The following is a 21,087-nucleotide window of genomic DNA, read 5'->3' on the forward strand; positions in this document are numbered from 1 at the left end:
GGGCAGTCTCCTGAGAGCCCCACAGCCTCGTGGGCTGAGGGCAGGTGAAATCAGGGCACCTCTGTGCAGAGGGAAGGTGGGGTGCGGGGCTCGTCCCACACCTGGGAGACCCCCATGCAGAGAACCTGGATGCCGTCACTCGAAAGCTCAGGCTCGCTCAGGCTGCCAGAGGTGCACGCCCCACCCTCAGTTCCTAGCCTGGGCCCCGGACTGGCTGACCCTGTGTGTGGGGCCAGGGCTCCCAAACACGGGTCTACTGGCTGCACGAGAGCTTCCAGGGGACCCTGCCTTTCCGATTCGGCAGGTTTAGGCCAGAACCCATGAACCCAGTATTTATTTTTAAACACCTGAAGCAATTTTGAAGCAATTCTGATTTATGGCCGAGCTGAGGAGTCAGGCTTGGGAGGAGAACCCCAGAGACGGGTCGGGAGAAGTCTGGATGCTCTGTTCCTCTGCGGCTAATCACCTGTGGGACTTGGGGGCTTCTCTGTGTGTCTCTGGGCATCTGTTTCCTCATCAGGGAAAAGCAGTTCTCCCTGTGCCTTCTCAGTAGGATTAGCATCACTGTCGAATGAGGCCATGAGATACCATCTCCCGGGCACTTGTGTGGCATTATAATTAGGGTCCTAGCCCTGTCCAGTCATCTTGCCAAACCTGCTTCTGGCCTCCAGGAACACAGATGAGAGGCTGTGGCCGGCCCCGCACCGTCCGGCCCCACTTCTGGGAACAGGCTCGGGGCCTGCACTGGCGGTGCCCACAGGAGTATTTTGTTTGTGTTATGGGAAGGCGAGGAGGGAGAAAGTGGGTAGCTCTGCTGTGAGGAGTGTGGCTCCCGTAGGGGCAGTGCCCGTCCCTTCCCTCCAGGTCCATCCCATGGCTCTGTTTCACTCAGGTGTCTGTCACTGCGCGGGAAGATGTGCCCACCTTTGGTCCACCTCTGCCCAGCCCCCCCGTTTTCCAGAAGGTAGGACACTCTTCCTTGTGCTCCTCTGGCATCCACAGTGCCAGCTCTCAGTGCTTGAGTAGCAATGGTTGGGATGGAGCCGAATTCAAGCTCGGAACGTTAGGGAGATCCTTTTGCAGGTTTGGGGGGAACCTCCTTTCTTGGGGTCTCTCGCCACCTCTTTTATGCTGCCAGTCTGGCCCAGCATAGGACCACTCGTCGGGGCGTTTGACCCTGGGGTTGCCTTTCTGCTGAAAGAGGGGTTTTTATGTCAGGCCCCGGTCAAGGAGCCTTGGGCAAGAGTGAGCTCCAGTTGTGGAAGTGCCGCTGTGGCCTCCCAGGACCGGGGAAGCGGGTTTCCGTGTTGGGATATTCGCAGGTGGGCTTGGCCTGGGCTAGCAATGATCCAGTGTCAGAAGGGACCTTTCAGGGTTCTCCCCACGCCCCCAGCTCTGCTGCCTGTCACCGTGGCTGAAGATCTCCCGGCAACAGCCGAGAATGACAGACCTGAGGGCCGTCTTGTCTGTTCCAGGGCCCGGACTTCAGGGAGTTTCTGCTCACCAAGCTCACCAATGCTGAGAACGCCTGCTGCAAGTCGGACAAGTTTGCAAAGCTGGAGGTGAGAGTGTGGGTTCTGAAGGTCTCCCTCCCGCCCGCTGGGCCGCCCGTTAGCCAGCCTCATCCAGGGCTCCTCCATCTTTTTTTTTTTTTTTTTTTTTGAGACAGAGTCTCGCTCTGTCGCCCAGGCTGGAATGCAGTGGCATGATCTTGGGACTCACTGCAACCTCTGCCTCCTGGGTTCCAGCGATTCTTCTGCCTCAGCCTCCTGAGTAGCTGGGATTACAGGCATGCACCACCACACCCGGCTAATTTTTGTATCTTTAGTAGAGATGGGGTTTCTATATGTTGGCCAGGCTGGTCTTGAACTCCTGACCTCAGGTGATCCGCCCGCCTCGGCCTCCCAGAGTGCCAGGATTACAGGCATAAGCCACCACACCCGGCCAATCGGTCATTTTTAAAGCACCTACTGTGTGTCAGGCCCTGTTCTGTTCTCTGGGATATGGGGATAAGTTTCTATCCCTGGAGAGGACGGTGGGGGAAGAGCGGGGGGATCATTACTAAATAGACAGTTATAGTACAGTGTGCCAGCACTAGGCTGGGATGGAGGTCAGTACAGCTCAGATAGTGACTGCTTCTGCCTGTGGGGGATGGAGGGTGTGTTCAGGGAAGGCTTCCTGGAGGAGGTGGCTGATAAGCAGCTGAATCTTGATATCGGATGAACCTTCTGCCAGGAGGAAAGAGTGGGGAAGGGAGGGCCGACCTGGCATGGGAAACAGCATAAGCAAAGGCCGGGAAGAACCAGAGCGTAATGTCACGAGGGTTTGCTGTGGCCGAAGGACCCACGTGGGCTGGAATGGTGGAGACTCAGCTGGAGATGTTGGTTGGCTCAGATCCAGAAGGGCTTTGAGCTCGGGGAGGTGGGCTGCTGGTAAAGTGCTTACGCAGGAGAGTGGGGGGCTCGGTGTGTATGCCAGGGGGATTGCTCTCACAGTGGTGTCATTGAGAACGACAGGGACAGGGACAGGTTGCAGGGCAGGAGGTACGGGAAGGCGGCCAGTTAGAAGCTCTTTACAGGAATCCAGGAGAGATGACGAAGGCTTGTACGGTATGGGAGGAAATGGTTTAGGATCAAAGTTGGGAAGACTTGGTGGACTCCTGGTTGTAAGTGTTGGGGGACGTGGGATTGATTGTAGGGTGACTCTCGGGCCTGCAGCCTGGGCTCTTTGATGACACCGTGGCCGAGTTGTGTCTGCGAAGGCTGGGTTGCTGAAAGGGCCGGTCCTCGTCTGTGTGAATGGCGGCCCCGGGCGTCCGTGTACATGGCTCTGGACGAGCGTCTGCATGGAGAGGAGCAGTGGGGAGTTGGGTGTGTGGATGTGGAACTGGGGCAGAGGGCCGGGCTGGGATCCTCCACCACCAGGGTGGAGCTGTGGCAGTGGTGGGATGACCCAGGGAGAAGGGCAGGGGGAGTACAGCAGGAGGCCAGGCGCACAGCCTTCGTCTTAGCTGCAGCATTTGTGAGCATGAAGCTCAGCCCAGCTGTAGGGCCACACCATTGCTGGGCCGGGCTGGGCAAAATGCCAGCGCCCAGGTCAGGTATCTGCAGCTCACAGGAGAGGGCACATCTTGGTTCTCAGAGCCCACTTCTCCATCCCCACCCTCTTCCCTTCTAGGACCGGACCAGGGCTGCCCTCCTGGACAACCTTCATGATGAGCTCCACGCCCACACGCAGGCCATGCTGGGACTGGGCCCAGAGGAGGACAAGTTTGAGAATGGAGGCCACGGGGGGTTCCTGGAGTCTTTTAAGGTATCAGAGTGACTGATGGTTGCTGTGGGGTTGGGATTGGGGAAGAAAGGAAGTGGTCCAAGGTCCATGGGATCATGACCTCAGAGCCCAAGCGCCAGCTCGAGGGGTGACAGGAAACGCAGGAGCACTCCAGGTGTTTGCAAAGGCGGGGGGCATCAGGAAGTGTGTGAGGCCGGAGCAGCCAACAGTTTCTTCAGCAGCCTCCCCTTCCTTCCTTGATCTCAGTCATCTCCTCCGGGCCCAGGAGTCTGATAAGCAGGGACAGGTAAAGAGGTAGCAGTCGGAGAGGAGCCGGAGCAAGCCAGGAACATCGGCGCTTTCACCTGCCTCCTCCTGGGTCGGGGAGCCCAGGGCAGAATGGCAGGAGCGAGGACCGCAGCCCTTACGGGTTTTCGTAGCTGCTGTGGGCGCCGCAATGATTCTTCCTAGCCGGCCGGCCGAGCACTGGAAGACCTGCCTGGGCGGGGGCCGTGGAACTATAGACGAGTCCCTTTGGCCGTTACCAAGGGAGAAACTAACTAGAACAAGCTGCTAAAGGAAGCGGTGAGCTCCCCGTCCCTGGAAGTATTCAAGTGGAGCTCGGACGGCCCCCGAGCTGGCGTGCGGTACAGAAGGTTTTTCGTCTTACGCTTGCTGAGTGCTTGTTGGTCCACACGGCACGTAGATCCAGCATCTGGCTTGAGCCTGGCCGTCAGCCTGTGCAGGTGGTGGAACGGGTCTCGTGTTCACGAACACACACGGGGACAGGATGAGGGACGCCACAGGCCTGCTGAGGTCCTCACACCGACGCAGAGGTAGAGCCTCATTTCAGACGCAGGTCTTCTGAGTCTCAGGTCAGTGTTCTGCTGGACTGCCTGTTAGGGATTTGGAAGGCTCCCATCTGGGGGCATTTTGTGTAGGGCTTTATGGGGAATGATGTGTGGGGCCGAGGTGACACCCACCTCTATTAAAACCCCAGCTCTGTGGGATGCGGGGCAGTCTTTAAAGCCTCTTAAGGTGCAGCTTTCTTGTCAACGACGTAAAGATAAGAAGCAGGACCCCTGTCAGAGCCGTCGTGAGAGTTCATTGATATCTTGCCTGGAAAATCCAGATTGCCTGGAATACAGTAAATGCTCAAAAATGTTAGCTGTTATTACGGTTGTATAAAGTGAAAGCCTCACATACATTATCCCACCCAGAGACTCACAACTGCCCTCAGTGCCCTGGGAGGAAGGCTGTTATTGGGTGTGTAATGATTTTGGTATAATAATTCATACTCAGTTTTAATAATTATGGGCATAGTACTCTGTGTGAGGAAACCACGCCTCAAAGAGACAGAATCATTTGTGGGAGCAGGTCGAGTTGAATCCAGGTCAGCCGGGTTCCAAATCCTGTGCTTTTAATGGCTATGTGACACCACCTCCCACTTTCTGACTTTGTTAAGATTCCAGCCACACTAGGCTGGGGCCCGGGCAGGCCTGGGGTCAGTCCCCCACTGCCTGGCTGGACCACAGAGAGCAGGGCACGGCTCCTCCGGCCCTAGTTGGGGCCAGCTGCCAAGATTCCTCTTGGGGTTGGGAAAAGGAGCTAAGCCGCTTATCCAGGCTGGTGGGAGATTCCTGGGGCACCTGTTTTAGTTCTGATGGACAGTGGGAGCCAGGGTGAAACAGGAGAAACTGGGAGATCAAGACGGAAGAGGGATGTGGAAGAAGAGGAACAGAGGAAGAGAGAGGGTGCCGGGCCGGACAACCCAGTGAGAGAGTGGAGAGTGTGAGATGCGGTAAATGGGAAAACGGGCTTGGGTCTGGGGCAGGCAGGAAGTGGGGACCACATCAAGCCTTCCACAGGCTCTAGACTCTTCCTTCCAGAGGCTCCACCACACTCCATAGCCCGCGTATCAAAATGTTCCGCATCCCTCAGTAAATGTAATTTATATAGAACTATAAGAGTTGAGGCCGGGCGTGGTGGCTCATGCCTGTAATCTCAACACTTTGGGAGGTCGAGGCAGGTGGATCACGAGGTCAGGAGATTGAGACCATCCTGGCCAACATGGTGAAACCCTGTCCCTAGTAAAAATACAAAAATTAGCTGGGTGTGGTCGTGGGTGCCTATAGTCCTAGCTATTGAGGAGGCTGAGGCAGGAGAATCACTTGAACCCAGGAGACAGAGGTTGCAGTGAGCTGAGATCATGCCATTGCACCCCAGCCTGGGTGACAGAGCAAGACTCTGTCCAAAAAAAAAACCAAAAACAAAAACAAAAATTATCTGGGTGAGGTGGTGGGTGCCTATAATCCCAGCTACTCAGGAGGCTGAGGCAGGAGAGTCGCTTGAACCCAGGAGGTGGAGCTTGCAGTGAGCCGAGATCGCGCCACTGCACTCCAGCCTGGGTGACAGAGCGAGACTCCGTCTCAAAAAAAAAAAATGAGTTGAGCTGCAGTTGGTGAGCCAACATAATGTTGTATCTTGTAGACATTTAATGAAGCACTTGTTTTGAGTTCTGCAGGTTTCTTGTAGGAAGTTAACAATTGGTTTTTCAGGTTTCAAGTATTTCTATATCCTGGAGATACTTGTAGGCTGTGGACACTCTGCCCATGTTGTCCAGTGGAGGAGGTGGTCCAGCGGCTAAATACGGGTGACAGGTGTAAGGAGAGTGGCCTGAGGCGGCTCTGTCCAGTCCCCCGCCTCTGGCAGGAGTTGCAGTTGATCTGTTTGACTCCAGGGGATCTGATGTATTCCTGGAGGAGCTTACAAGAGAGGAAATGCTTTAAGACTTTATGACGACTCGTCTTTGATCCAGGGATCCAGGGAATTCTTTTCAACACTAAATCCCTGCAACTGTAGGTTGAAGACAAGCCTGCTTCCAGATTCTGCTCTCACACCCACCTGAGGTAGCACCGTGGGGCGCGGGAGAGACTGGGACAGTCACATGGAGTAAGCTTCGGGGCCCTGACGGTCGTGACCAGATTTATTTTTATTATCTTTTTTGAGACAGGGTCTTGCTCTGCTGCCCAGGCTGGAGTGCAGTGGTGCGATCTTGGCTCACTGCAACCTCTGCCTCCCGGGTTCAAGCGACTGTCTTGCCTCAGCCTCCTGAGTAGCTGGAATTACAGGCACCCGCCACCACACCTGGCTAATTTTTGCATTTTTAGTAGAGATGGAGTTTCACCATGTTGGCCAGGCTAGTCTCGAACTCCTGACCTCAGGTGATCCGCCCACCTCAGCCTCCCAAAGTGCTAGGGTTACAGGTGTGAGCCACCACGCCTGGCCATTTGTGACCAGCTTTTTTCCCTCCCAGGTGGGGAACACGAGTTCTCGTTCCCTGTCCCGTTCATCATTGCCGTCACATCTCCCAAGCGTGGAGGCCTGAGCTGGGGGCAGGCCAGGTTCAGCCGGATGGAGCCCTGGGGCCTGGGGTGGATTCTGATGTTTAGGCCATGCCTGTGGTCAGGCCTGTGTGTCTGGCCCAGCTCAGGAAACCATCTCTAGTTTTGGTATTTTTTTCCTGGGCACCTTGGGCGGTGCTGTTGTGTCAACTTAGGGAGTTCACCCACACCTTCCTGGGATCGCTCTTGAAAGAAGTGATATCTGAAATGATTCTAGAAAGAAGAGTTACATGCCTTTGTCTCTTCCTGTCAAAGTTTTTTTTTTTTTCTTTTTCTTTTTTTTTGAGACGGAGTTTTGCTCTTGTTGCCCAGGCCCAGGCTGGAGTGCATTGGTGCGATCTCAGCTCACTGCCTCCTGGGTTCAAGTGATTCTCCTGCCTCAGCCTCCCAAGTAGCTGGGATTACAGGTGCCCGCCACCATGCCCGGTTCATTTTTTGTATTTTTAGTAGAGACACCATCTTGGTGAGGCTGGTCTTGAACTCCTGACGTCAGGTGATCCCCCCATCTTGGCCTCCCAAAGTGCTGGGATTACAGGTGTGAGCCACCGCGCCTGGCCTCCTTCATGTCAAAGCTTTCGTCTCCCAGGCTGATGGGAACATCACTGAGAATCCCCAGGGCTGAAAGCCATCTCAGCCGTCCATCCTTGCCCCTAGGGAGGCTGTTCGTCCCCCACATCGGCACTGACTCTTGGTCTTTCTCCTGAGCGGCAGACGTGCCACTGCCCTGTGCTGTGCCGCCTGGCACCTCACCCCACTTAGAGCAGTTCCTCACAGCTCGCTTCTGTCCTCCTGGCTGTAATGGGAGCCTTTCTCCCATGAGACACAGAACAGTTGGCTTTTGGACATCTAGACCTACTTTTCAAACTGAACTGCTTGGAGATATTCTCAGGAATCTGCTGGTTCTACAAACACTTCTAAAGTCTGCATTTTCACTTAGACTTAAAAAAAAAAACTTCCATTTATAAAGACTAAACGTTTGGCCGGGCGCAGTGGCTCACACCTGTCATCCCAGCACTTTGGGAGGCCGAGGTGGGTGGATCACCTGAGGTCAGGAGTTCGAGACCAGCCTGGCCAACGTGGTGAAACCCCGTCTCTACTAAAGATACAAACATTAGATGGGTGTGGTGGTGCACACCTGTAATCCCAGCTACTTGGGAGGCCAAGGCAGGAGAATTACTTGAACCTGGGAGGCGAAGGTTGCAGTGAGCTGAGATGGCACCACTGCACAACAGAGCCAGACTCTGTCTCAAAACAAACAAAAAGACTAAATGTTTGCAATGATCACTCCGAATTAAAAGATGTTCCCGTGGGATAAATACGTAAGGCCTGAAGCCTGCACTGCAAAGGCAGCCTATGGAACCACTGGAGTTGGGGGTCTGTGAGCAGATTCTCGGGAGTCTTGCGAGAACAGCTTTCACGATGAAGGAACTGTCCGTTACTCACGTTTGAAAGATGCTGATCTCCAGACCATTCTCAAATGCCATTCTCAGTCACCGCCAGCTGTTGATGAGGTTGTTATTGGTCCGTAATGCAATGAAAAGTGATGATACTTGCTGTACTGACGTGATATGGACGTAGAGCACATGCAGGCCACATTTTGAGAAATGCTGAGCTCATTTCTCAAATGAAAATGAGGGCGCCCAGCCCTCCACCGACCTCATTGCACAGAGGTGGAGCGGAGGACCAGAGAGGAGAAGGCTGCTGGGCTGGCTGTGAGGGACCCGGACCGTTCATTTCTCCCAGCCTTTGAGGGACGGTGATAGTTGATGCATTGGTCTGACCTGACCCCTAGTGGCAGGAGAGGCCGCAGCTATCCCTGGCCGTCTTCGTGGCCCTGCCGCACCTGAGGTACCTGTAGGCGGGTCCCCCTAGCCAGTGATGGCGGGTGGAGCCCAGCAGGGCCCCCACATAGAATCCTTGGTCTTTGGCGTCTTTGCCCCCTCCTTTTCCTCCTGGCAGGGGGTTGTGATGTCAAGATGGCCCCACTGTTTTAGGGGTCTGCGAGAGAGCTCAGGCCTTGTGCTTGTCCCTGCTCCACGCCTGGGTTGGAGCCACGGTCTCTTGGAGCAGAGTTGGCATCTGCAGGCATTTGCCCCGCTAGAGGGACAGAGGACCCAGTGGTGACTCCTCACACTTACCTCGCTGAGTCTGGCGGCTGCACCAGGGATAATTGAGGAGCCAGTGTCCTCCCTGATGCCAGCCTTTGAGGTTTTTTTTTTTTTTTTTTTTTTAAATGGGAACCGTGAAACTTCTTGGTTTCTTATTGTCCTTTGGTCATTCACCAGTTGAATTGTATTTTCAACCTAGACCACTTTTTAATATACAGGGACCCTTTTATCTGGAGCCCAGGGTCCTGGGTTTCGATCCTGGCTCCATCTCTTACCTGCTATGTGGCCTTGGGCAATAATTTACTCTTCAAAACCTTTTCTGTTCATTGCCTGTCCTCTCTGCATCTCAGAATTGTAGAAATTCAGTAGATCTTTTATGTGACGCTCATGAGACCAGATAGTATTACACAGCAGTTACTGTGTCCCACATGGACTCCTTTCTGGGAAAGAGACAGGGAGGAATACAATCACATGTCACTCAACGACGGGAAATACGTTCTGAGAAATGCCACTCGGCGTTTGGTCGTTGTGTGAACAGCAGGGTGTACACAGACCTGGGTGGTCTAGCCTCCTACACACGTCGACTGTAGAGCCTGTGGCTGCCAGCACAGACCAGGATGGTCTAGCCTCCTACACATGTCAGCTGTAGAGCCTGTGGCTGCCAGCACAGGCCTGGGTGGTCTAGCCTATGACACACGTCGGCAGTAGAGCCTGTGGCTGCCAGCACAGGCCTGGGTGGTCTAGCCTATGACACACATTGGCTCTAGAACCTTTGGATGCCAGCACAGACCTGGGTGGTCTAGCCTATGACACACATCGGCTATAGAGCCTGTGGCTGCCAGCACAGACCTGGGTGGTCTAGCCTATGACACACGTCGGCAGTAGAGCCTGTGGCTGCCAGCACAGACCTGCGTGGTCTAGCCTATGACACACATCGGCTATAGAGTCTGTGGCTGCCAGCACAGGCCTGGGTGGTCTAGCCTATGACACATAATGGCTGTAGAACCTTTGGCTGCCAGCACAGACCTGGGTGGTCTAGCCTATGACACACGTTGGCAGTAGAGCCTGTGGCTGCCAGCACAGGCCTGGGTGGTCTAGCCTCCTACACACGTCAGCTGTAGAGCCTGTGGCTGCCAGCACAGACCTGGGTGGTCTAGCCTATGACACACGTCGGCAGTAGAGCCTGTGGCTGCCAGCACAGGCCTGGGTGGTCTAGCCTATGACACACATTGGCTCTAGAACCTGTGGCTGCCAGCACAGACCTGGGTGGTCTAGCCTATGACACACGTCGGCTATAGAGCCTGTGGCTGCCAGCACAGACCTGCGTGGTCTAGCCTATGACACACATCAGCTATAGAGCCTGTGGCTGCCAGCACAGACCTTGGTGGTCTAGCCTATGACACACGTCGGCTATAGAGTCTGTGGCTGCCAGCACAGACCTTGGTGGTCTAGCCTATGACACACGTCGGCGGTAGAGCCTGTGGCTGCCAGCACAGACCTCGGTGGTCTAGCCTACGACACATGTTGGCTATAGAGCCTGTGGCTGCCAGCACAGACCTGGGTGGTCTAGCCTATGACACACGTCAGCTATAGAGCCTGTGGCCGCCAGCACACACCTGCGTGGTCTAGCCTCCGACACACGTCGGCAGTAGAGCCTGTGGCTGCCAGCACAGACCTGGGTGGTCTAGCCTACGACACACGTCGGCTATAGAGCCTGTGGCTGCCAGCACAGACCTGGGTGGTCTAGCCTACAACACACGTCGGCTATAGAGCCTGTGGCTGCCAGCACAGACCTGGGTGGTCTAGCCTATGACACATGTCGGCTATAGAGCCTGTGGCTGCCAGCACAGACCTGGGTGGATTACAGGCGCCCACCACCACAACTGGCTAATTTTTGTATTTTTTGGTAGAGATGGGGTTTCACCGTGTTGGCCGGGCTGGTCTTGAACTCCTGACTTCAGGTGATCCACCTGCCTCAGCCTCCCAAAGTGCTGGGATTACAGGTGTGAGCCACTGCCCCTGGCCGAGATGCTGAGATTTATGGAGTGCTAACTAACTCAAGGAACCGGGCTGTGGCCAGGCATGGGGGCTCACACCTGTAATCAATCCCAGCACTTTGGGAGGCCAAGGCAGGAGGATTACTGGAGCCCAGGAGTTTGAGGCCAGCCTGGGCAACACAGGAAGAACCTCTCTCTCTCTCTCTCTCTCTATCTACCTAGTCTATCTATCTTAAAAAAGGAAGCTCGCTGCTCCTCCAGGGACACCTCAGTGTGCCACCACACCTGTCCTGCCCTCAGTTGTTCAAAGGGCACATGGCTTTATGCTGCTTGCATGATGGGGTGAATGGAACGTGCTGACTGTTTTAATCACGCAGCAGGAAAACCATTGCTACGTGGTCCTGTGCTGTGGTGTAGAGCGGGAGTGAGAGATGATGTGTCTCCAGGGGGATCTTTGACTCAGATAAGAGAGGCCCTATCAAATCAGGGATATGAAGCTGGTGGGCTACACGCTTCAGTGTCAGTAGCTCCTCTGGGGGGCTGTCCGGTTTACAAATGGCCCTCCTGAGTCTGCGTCCCTTGTCAGGATAGAAAAGCAGGCAGGATGGGGTTCTTTGCTCTTCCCAAGCTTGGAGAAATCCTGACCTCCAGAGAGCGCAGGGAGACCTGTGGTTTGGGTTAGGAGCAGCAGTTCTGCTGTTTTCTTGGGACCCCTTTGCTGTAGACCCAGCTCTTCCTAAGATGCCTCAAGGCCGGGCGCGGTGGCTCATGCTTGTAATCCCAGCACTTTGGGAGGCTGAGGCAGGTGGATCACGAGGTCAGGAGTTTGAGACCAGCCTGGCCAACACCGTGAAACCCCGTCTCTACTAAAAATAACAAAAATTAGCCAGGCATAGTGGCGGGTGCCTGTAATTCCAGCTACTCGGGAGGCTGAGGCAGGAGAATCGCTTGAACCCGGGAGGCGGAGGTTGCAGTGAGCCGAGATCGCACCACTGTGCTCCAGCCTGGGTGACAGAGCTAGACTCCGTCTGAAAAAAAAAAAAAAAGATGGTTCAAAAGGGGAAGGGAGGTTGTTTGTCCACATGAGACCATGTGTGGGTTACACATGGGGTGTGTGAGCCCACACATTTGTACAGGTGTGCACAGGTGTGAATCCAGAGGGGAAGGGAGCAGGGCCCACGCCTTGATCCTTCCACGTCAGCTTTCTGAAGCTGGAGTTCTGAGAGCCGCCTCCCTCGACTAGCTCACACTGTGATAAGGAAAATCCATGAGCTCGTGTCCAAGGACGCCTGAGTGACTCGTGACTCGGTCAGCGTCAAGATTCCTTTCGTCTTTCCCCTCTGCCCTCCCTAGCTTGTCAGCTTTGTCCTTCAGGCGTGGCCCCTCGTGGCCCTAAGAGCTCTGTCGTGGTTTTAGCTGCTGACATGTTAAATCTCTTCTGGGAATCATTGAGAAAACCTTTCCCCAACGACCCCAGTGGATATTCCTCCTCTGCCACTGGCAAGAGGATAGGCTGACCTACTGCCTTAGGCAGATCATGACTCAATCCTGCGTCCCATGGAGGAGGAGGACACGTTTGGCTAGAACCTGTCTCTGCCAGTGGGGAGCTCAGGAAGCAGAGGGGTTGGTACTTACATGTAAGCAACAGATAATACTCATATCCAGGAGTCTTTGCCCTTGCGGAAGCCTAGACAACTGATTAATCCAGAAGGAGCACCCCACAGGCTCTGGGTCTTTCAGCCCTGCCCAATGTGAGGAATATGTCTTGGGCCTTCCTCAGGCAGGGACCGTGTCCTACACGTCTCGACTTTCCTGCTGCAGGTCTCCCAGTTCCTGGCACAGTGCTGGGCACATCAGAAGCCTGCAACAGGTGCTCGTTATTAACCGTAAGAGTAGCCACACTTACTGGATCGTTACGATGTGCTGGGTCCTCTCCTCAGAGCCCTGTGTGTATTCTCACAACTGCTCTGTGGTGTAGACATCAATATCTGTTTCACTGATAAATCTCAGAGAAGCTGGGTCACCTGCCCGGGGATACTCAGCTAATGGGTGCTGGAGTAGAGAGCCCAGAAGCCTGGATACAAATCCTGGCAGTGAAATCCTAAAGCCTCTGTGCTTTTGACTGCTGAGTTGCATTCCTGCCTGGCCAGATCCAGTGACTGACTGGATGATCAAAGGGTTACTGGAGAGAACCTCCTCTTCCTAGAGCTCTCACATCATCTTTGAAGGCCTTAGGAGCCAGAGAGAGCATCATCCAGGGGGCAGCCAGAATCCTCTGGGACTTCCTTTGTCAGGAAATCCTCCCTGAGGTCGAACCGAGCTCTGCTTCACCACACCACTCTGAGGGTGGTTGTGCCTTCCCGGGTCCATCCCTCCCGTGGCTCAGTGATCTTGGTTTTTAGCTGTTCTCACTCTCACATGTACTTTGACAAAGCCTTGACCGCCCTGGTGGTCCTTTCCTGGGTTCTTCACTATTTGCCAGTGTGCCCCTTGTTCCTGGGTGGCCTGAGCAGCTCTGTGCCCCCCGAGACACTGCCCTTCTGCCAGGCTGAGGGTACATCTCTTTCAGCAGCTGCATCAGACCGTAGGCCGTAGCGAAGGTGGGCCTGAAGCCCCCTGTCTGTCAGCGGCTGCATGGGACCGTGGACCGTAGCAAAGACGGGCCTGAAGCCCCTGCAAGTGGGAGGGGCGGCTCAATGCATGGCTTGTGCACGGATGAGTGAGACACTCACACGCTTTCACCAACGGCCAGCATATTCCAAGTTGCACAGAGCACACTTAGGTATATAATCCAGTGTATATTACAGATGGAGGCTCAGTTTTCTGGAAAAGAGTCAGCTTGTGGTCAGGCACCTGAGTGTGCTGAATCCCCACCACGATGCTGGGTGTGAAACACAGAATTCCCATTTTACAGATGAGGAAGCTGTAGCTTAGAGAGGTTAGTGACTAGGTCAGTGTTGTACAGGTTTGGTAAACTCCAAGCGTCATTTTCCTTACCTGTAAGATGAAGATAACAACCTTTGTCCACTTTGCAGGGGAGCTGGGGCACCGACCCCTCAGATTCCCTCCAGCCGGGGCTGTGCCTTGCCTCCACCCATGCCCAGAGTGGGGGGCAGAATATGGAAGCATCCTCTGTAAGCTGGAGTAAATATCGTATGGGCCTCTGTGACCGTGTGTGTGTGTGTGTGTGTGCACGCGTGCACACACACTTGCTGAGGGCTGTGTCTACAGACCCCACGAAGAGGGCAGAGTCATCCAGAAAGCCCAGGTGCTGATTCTCGGGCCCTTGTTCTCTCCCCATAGAGGGCCATCCGCGTACGCAGCCACTCCATGGAGACCATGGTGGGCGGCCAGAAGAAGTCGCATAGTGGGGGCATCCCGGGCAGCCTCAGCGGGGGCATCTCCCACAACAGCATGGAGGTCACCAAGACCACCTTCTCGGTGAGTGCTGGCAGGCCCTGGGCAGAAGTGGGTGCCGGGGAGGCACCCCCAGACCTACGGAGGAAGAGTGCCCCCACCCAGGCTTGGGCAGGTGACTTGATCAGGGCAAGCTGGATGATGGAGGGAAACTGAGGCTGCTTGGGGATGACCCTGACCCCGACCTCTGAAAATGGTCCTTTGGAGCCTCCATCCTAGACAGCACTTGGGGTTGGCCCAGATGGCGCTAGAAGCCATCCTGTCCTATTCTCTTGAGTTTCCTTGACAGCTAGACCTCCTCCTCAGGGCCGGCCCTGCAGTATCGTCCTGGGGTGTGTTTCGCTGCCCAGGGGCTTGGGACCCATGCCTGTGAGAGGGGTGTCCTTGCTTTGTTATGATTAATGGCAGCAGGAGCCACCCCAGCTTACTGTGCACCAGGCACTGAGCTGAGTAACCTGTAGACACAATCTCACCTGCTTCCCATAGCAGCTGCCCGAGGTGGGTGCTAATGTGTTCTCCTGTTCCCGTTTGAGGAAAAGGAGGCCTGCTGGGGTTAAGTAACTTGCTAGAGGCCACTCAGCTAAGCTTAAGAGCTGGGATTTGAGGCCGGGCGTGATGGCTCACACCTGTCATCCCAGCACTTTGGGAGGCCGAGGCGGGTGGATCACAAGGTCAGGAGTTCAAGACCAGCCTGGCCAACATGGTGAAACCCCGTCTCTACTAAAAATACAAAAATTAGCAGGGTGTGGTGGCGGGCGCCTGTAATCCCAGCTACTCGGGAGGCTGAGTCAGGAGAATCACTTGAATCCGGGAGGTGGAAATTGCAGTGAGCTGAGATCGCGCCACTGTACTCCAGCCTGGGTGACAGCGAGACTCTGTCTCAACAAAACAAAACACAAAATCAACTGGAATCTGAATGCAAATCTGCTGGATCCAAAGTCTATGCTCTTCATCACCATGTGTACAGTTCCCAAGGAAAGGGTCCTGCAGGCCTGTGAGTTTGGGCCTGATTGACTCGCACCAGGGGCTGGGGAGGGGAGGGAATCACATAGTTGAGCCTTTCATAAAGCAAAGTGGGCTGGGCACGGTGGCTCACACCTGAAATCCCAGCACTTTCGGAGGCTGAGGAGGGCGGGTCCCTTGAGTCCAGGAATTCGAGACCAGCCTGGGGAACAAAGTGAGACCCCATCTCTGCAAAAACATGCAAACATTTTCCAAGTATGGTGGCACACACCTGTAGTCTTAGCTACTTGGGAGGCTGAGGTGAGAGCATCGCCTGTGCCTGGGGAGGTCGAGGCTCGAGTGAGCCGTGATTGGGCCACTGCACTCCAGCCTGGGTGTCAGAGTGAGACTCTGTCTCAAAATCTAAGAACTAAAGCAAAGTGGCTTTGGATTTGTATAGACTAGGATTTTCCTTTCTTTTTCTTCAAAATAGCAGAACCTACTCACCATGGTACTAATTATGAGTATTATAAATGGCCTCGCATAATTAATCTAATTGACTAAATATTTTCCTAGCTATTATCTTGTTCCCCCTGAAGGTGCATGGTGTGAGCAGAGCAGGGCCTTATCTCCGTCCTGTGGATGAGGAGACTCAGGTCGGGTCTCACCACTCTCCTGAGGTTCCGTAACATGTGCATGACTGGAGCTGGGCCCTGAGTTGAAGGCTTGGTGGCCTCTAAAGATTGGTTCTGGGCTCCCGTCTGCCCTCCTCAAACTCCCACCACTCATAGTCCACTGTGAGGCCGGGCAGCTGTCCAAAGCAGGTGTCTCGGCTGCCCCCCGTCACCTGTTGGTGCCTGTGGCCCCGGCTTGGCAGCTCTCAGCCTGTCTCGTTATTGGATCACCTGCGTGGCTCCATTTGTTTGTGAGGAATGAAGGAGAGTCAGGAGTCCTCACCCTGCCAGTGATTTGCTGGATGACCTTGATGAAATCTCACTCTCTGGTCTTCAGCTTCCTCGCCGGTAAAATGACAGTTTGAACCAGGTCCCTCCAGGGCCTCCCTGGCTTTGTGCTTCTCAGTCTGTGTCCCCCTGGAATTGTTCCAACCTTCTCAATATGGTGGGCCTGGCCCTGTGTTCCTCCACTGGAATTGTTCCGACCTTCTCAATATGGTGGGCCTGGCCCTGTGTCCTCCAACAGTTGTGGTCTTTGGTGGATCATGACCTGGGACCACAAGGTTTGACTTAACAGAGGGAAAGAGGCTGTGACTGGCCTGAGTCTCTGGGTCTCAGCTCCAATTACATAGATCTCAACCTTCCTGGCTGTCTTGCTATTTTCTGGGGTCTCTTCCAGACCAGGAGCCATTTGTAGACCAGGGAGGGGGATGAGGGGATAGGAGAACGGTGTTTGGGCTGGGGGCATTCATTTTGGCGATTTCATCGGCAGCCTCCAGTGGTGGCGGCAACGGCGAAGAACCAGTCACGGAGTCCCATCAAGCGACGGTCGGGACTCTTCCCCCGCCTGCACACGGGCTCAGAAGGCCAGGGAGACAGCCGGGCACGATGGTAACTGTTGGGAAACCCCTACCCCAGCCTAACTTGTGGGGTCTGTCAACCCCTTCCACTGCTACAGCTGTTCAGTGCCCTACCTTGCAGGGAGGAGCTTTGCTCAGCTTTGGGAGATGGCCCTGCCTTCAGGCACCTGTGTGTCCCCTGTCACTCACTCAGCGCTTTATCCAAAGAGGCTGACTTGGCCAGTCTTTGCATGGGACTTTCCAAAGTTACTCTTGCAGCATTTTGACCCAGGCTAGAAACATTGCTTGGGTTCTTATTTCTTTGCCTCCTTTTTCAACACTCACTCAAATGGCCTGTCTTATGGGAGCCTTGCCTGATTCTGCCGGGCAGAGTTAATTGCATCTTCCTTGGGCTTCTGAAACATTCTGTGCTTTTTTCTTTTTAAGCAACTCATATATTACATTACATTGAACCTGTTCTTGGTGATTGTCTTTCTGATTCTTTTAAAAAAATGAACACACAGTACTTGTACATATTTTTGGGGTACATGTGATATTTTGATAAAATGCATAATGGTCAAATCAAGGTAATAGAAATATCCATCATCTCAAACATTTGTCTTTTGAGTTAGGAACATTCAAATTATTTTCTAGCTATTTTGGACTATGTAATACATTATTATCAACTATACTCACTGTATTGTACTATTGCACACTATATCTTATTTCTTCTATCTAACTGTATTTTTGTACCCCTTAACCAACCTCTCTTCATCCTGCCCTTCCCTGCCCCTTCTCAACCTCTGGTGACACCTGTCAACTTTCTCCACGAGATTCACTTTTTTAGCTCCTACATATGAGGGAGAACATGTGATATTTGTCTTTTTTTTTTTTTTTTTTTTTCCTGAGACAGAGTCTCTGTTGCCCAGGCTGGAGTGCAGTGGCACCATCTCAGCTCACTGCAACCTCTGCCTCACAGGTTCAAGCAGTTCTCCTGTCTCAGCCTCCCTGAGTAGCTGGAACTACAGGTGCATGCAACCATGCCGGCTAATTTTTGTAATTTTGGTAGAGACAGGGTTTCACAATGTTGGCCAGGCTGGTGTTCAACTGCTGACCTCAAGTGATCCACCTGCCTTGGCCTCCCAAAGTGTTGGGATTACAGGCGTGAGCCACCATGCCTGGCCATGGTATTTGTCTTTTCGTGTCTGGCTTTCACTTAACATCATGACCTCCAGTTCCACCCGTGTTGCTGCAAATGACAGGATTACATCTTTTCCACGGGTGAATAATATCCATTGTGTATATACAAAACATTTTCTTTATCTACTTGTCTGTTGATGGACACTGAGGTTGATTCTGTACCTTGGCTGTTGTGAGTAATGCTGCAATAAACATGGGAGTGCAGACATCTCTTCCATATACTGATTTCCTTTCTTTTGGATATATTTACCCTGCAGTGGGATTGCTAGATCATATGGTAGCTCTAGTTTTAGTGTTTTGAGGAACCTCCATACTGTTGTCCATAGTGGCTATGCTAATTTACATTCCCACCAACACTGTGGGAGCATTTCCCTTTCTCTGCATCCTCACCAGCATTCGCAGTTGCCTGTCTTTTTGATAAAAGCCATTTTAACTGGGGTGAGATGATAGCTTATTGTGGTTCCTGTGGTGGGGGCAGATGTCACAGACTCTAAATTACTAAAGACAAATAATAACAGATGTCAGGATATGGAGAAATGGGAACCCTTGTTCATTGCTGGTGGGAATGTAAAATAATGCAACTACTTTGGAAAACAGTCCGGCAGTTCCTTAGAAGGTTAAACATAGAGTTATCACATGACCAAGCCATTCCGCTCCTCAGTATATACCCAAGAGAGTTGAGAACGGTTGTCCGTGAAAGAAAGTTCGCATTTCCTTGATAATTAGCGATGTTGAATGTTTGTTGACATACCTACTTGCTATTTGCATGTCTTCTTTTGAGAAATTTCTATTCAGGTTTCTTGCCCTTTAAAAATCATGTTGTTTGTGTTTTTGCTATTGATTTTTTTGAGTTCCTCATATAGTCAGGTTATTAATCCTTGGATGGATAGTTTGCAGATATTTCCTCCCATTCTGCAGATTGGCTCTTTACTTGGTTGATTGTTTCCTTTGCTGTGCAGAAGCTTTTTAACTCAATGTAATCCCATTTGTCTATTTTTGCTTTTGTTGTCTGTGCTTTTGAGGTCTCATCTAAAAAGTTTTTGCCCAGACAGACCAACGTCCTAAAGCATTTCCCCAATGTTTTCTTCTACGAGTTTCTTTGTTTCATGCCTTAGATTTAATCCATTTTGATTTGATTTTTATGTATGGTGAGAGAAAAGGGTCTGGTTTTATTCTTTTGCATATGGTTATCCAGTTTTACCAGCACCACTTACTGAAGAGACTGTCCTTTCTCAATGTATATTCTCAGCACCTTTGTTGAAAATGAAATGATCATGTGGTTTTTGTTCTGTATGGTTAATGTGATGTATCACATTTGTCGATTTGTGGATGTTGAACCATCCTTGCATCCCTGGAACGAATCCCATGGTGAACTGATCGTGGTGAATGATCTTTTCGATGCATTGATGAATTCTGTTTGATAATATTTTGTTGAGGATTTTTGCATCTGTGTTTATTAGGAATATTGGCCTTTTTGTTGTATCCTTGTCTGGTTTTGATGTCTTTCTGATTCTTTAATCGATGAGCCCATTTGTTCTTTATTTTAGCAACCAACATTTCTTGAGTGGCTGCCATGTGCTGGGCACAGTGCTGAGTGCTCAGACAAGTGCTACAAAACATATAAGCCTGACCTCCAGAAGTTCACAGTCTTGTAAGGGAAAGGGCAGCATTTGATTGACTTCCAAATTCCCAAGTTGTCTGCCTATGCCCTGGGTGGTGGCATCATGTTCTGAAGTAGGGCTTGAAGGACAAGAGGCAGGGTTATGGAGAAGGATGAAAAGCTCTGTTTGGAACCTGTGCATGGGAGATTTTGTGAACCAACAGTAGAGATGTCCAGGGAGTGGTCAGAGTTATAGGTTTTTTTAAATTTTATTTTACTTTTTTTAAATTATTATACTTTAAGTTCTGGGATACATGTGCAGAACATGCAGGTTTGTTACATAGGTATACATGTGCCATGGTGGTTTGCTGCACCCATCAACCCGTCATCTAGGTTTTAAGCCCTCCATGCATTAGGTATTTGTCCTAATGCTCTCCCTCCCCTACCCCCAACTCCCCGACAGGCCCTGGTGTGTGATGTTCCCCTCCCTGTGTCCATGTGTTCTCATTGTTCAACTCCCACTTGTGAGTGAGAACATGTGGTGTGCGGTTTTCTGTTCCTGTGTTAGTTTGCTGAGGATGATGGTTTTCAGCTTCATCTATGTCCCTGCAAAGGACGTGAACTCATTCATTTTTATGGCTGCATAGTATTCCATGGTATATGAGAGGCCTTAACTAGAGAAGGAGAGTTGGGAGCCAATAGGGTAGAGGTACGGATTAACGATGGCTTAATTAATACGACCACCAGAGAGGCTGAGTAGAGTACCACATTTAAGGGCAGGTGGAGAAGGGAAGGTGGCGAAGCTGACTGGGAAGGAAAGATGAGAGAAGAGGGGGAGGGGATGGAGTCTCTAAAGCCAGAGGAGGAGAAATTCCAGGAAGGAAGAACATCTGTGTCAGACACACAGAGAAGTCCAGCACAGTGAGCCAAACCCCTGGACAGATTGACAGGAGGTTATTAGCAACCTCATCAGAAGTGCATTGAGACACTTCATACCTCTAGGATAGCTTTAATCAAAACGACAAGTGATAACAGAAGTCAGAGAGGATATGGAGAAATGGAAACCCTTGTTCATCGCTGGTGGGAATGTAAAATAGTGCAACTACTTTGGAAAACAGTCTGGCAGTTCCTTAGAAGGTTAAACATAGAGTTACCATATGACCAAGCAGTTCCGCTCCTAGGTGTATACCCAAGAGAGTTGAGAACAGTGGGCCATGAAAAAAAGGAGTCCACTAGTACAACTAGACACAGATACTCATGGCAGCACTACTCGTCATAGCCTAAAGTGGAAACAGCCCAAATGTCCATCATCTGATGAACGGATAAATAATACACCATCTATCCATAAAATGAAATATTATTGCAGTAAAAAGGAGTAAAGTCCTGATACAAGCTACAACATAGACAGACCTTGAAAACATTATGTTTTAACATTTCAATTTCAATGTTAACATTTCAGTGTTAAGTTTAAGAAGCCAGACAAAAAGACCATAACATATTATATGATTCTATTTACATGAATGTCCAGAAGAGTTCAATCTACAGTGATGACTTAGGGATTGGGTGGGAGTTACGGGGAGAGGACTAAGGAATGATTACAAGTGGGTCCAGTGTTTCCTTTAGGGGACCAAAAGGG

At 52.1% G+C, this 21,087-nt stretch overlaps 1 protein-coding gene across 16 annotated transcripts in view; it reads left to right on the plus strand.

The window, feature by feature from the left end:
- Positions 1-21,087, plus strand: part of RAP1GAP2 (RAP1 GTPase activating protein 2) — a 299,357-nt gene that overhangs the window by 266,063 nt on the left and 12,207 nt on the right. For 14 of the 16 annotated variants that reach the window (XR_012425122.1, XR_010582219.2, XM_065532585.2 and 11 more), the window contains 5 exons: positions 893-964; positions 1,476-1,562; positions 3,178-3,312; positions 14,083-14,220; positions 16,585-16,703. Coding sequence is in view for 14 of the 16 variants with exons in the window: in XM_065532585.2 (XP_065388657.1) it covers positions 893-964; positions 1,476-1,562; positions 3,178-3,312; positions 14,083-14,220; positions 16,585-16,703 (551 nt within the window). In the remaining 2 variants the exon portion in view is untranslated. The remainder of the gene's footprint in view (positions 1-892; positions 965-1,475; positions 1,563-3,177; positions 3,313-14,082; positions 14,221-16,584; positions 16,704-21,087) is intronic. The other 2 variants (XM_074018217.1, XM_065532588.2) reach the window with 1 other exon arrangement.

Source organism: Macaca fascicularis, chromosome 16 (genome assembly GCF_037993035.2).
Source record: "Macaca fascicularis isolate 582-1 chromosome 16, T2T-MFA8v1.1".
NCBI classification, from domain to species: Eukaryota; Metazoa; Chordata; class Mammalia; order Primates; family Cercopithecidae; genus Macaca; species Macaca fascicularis.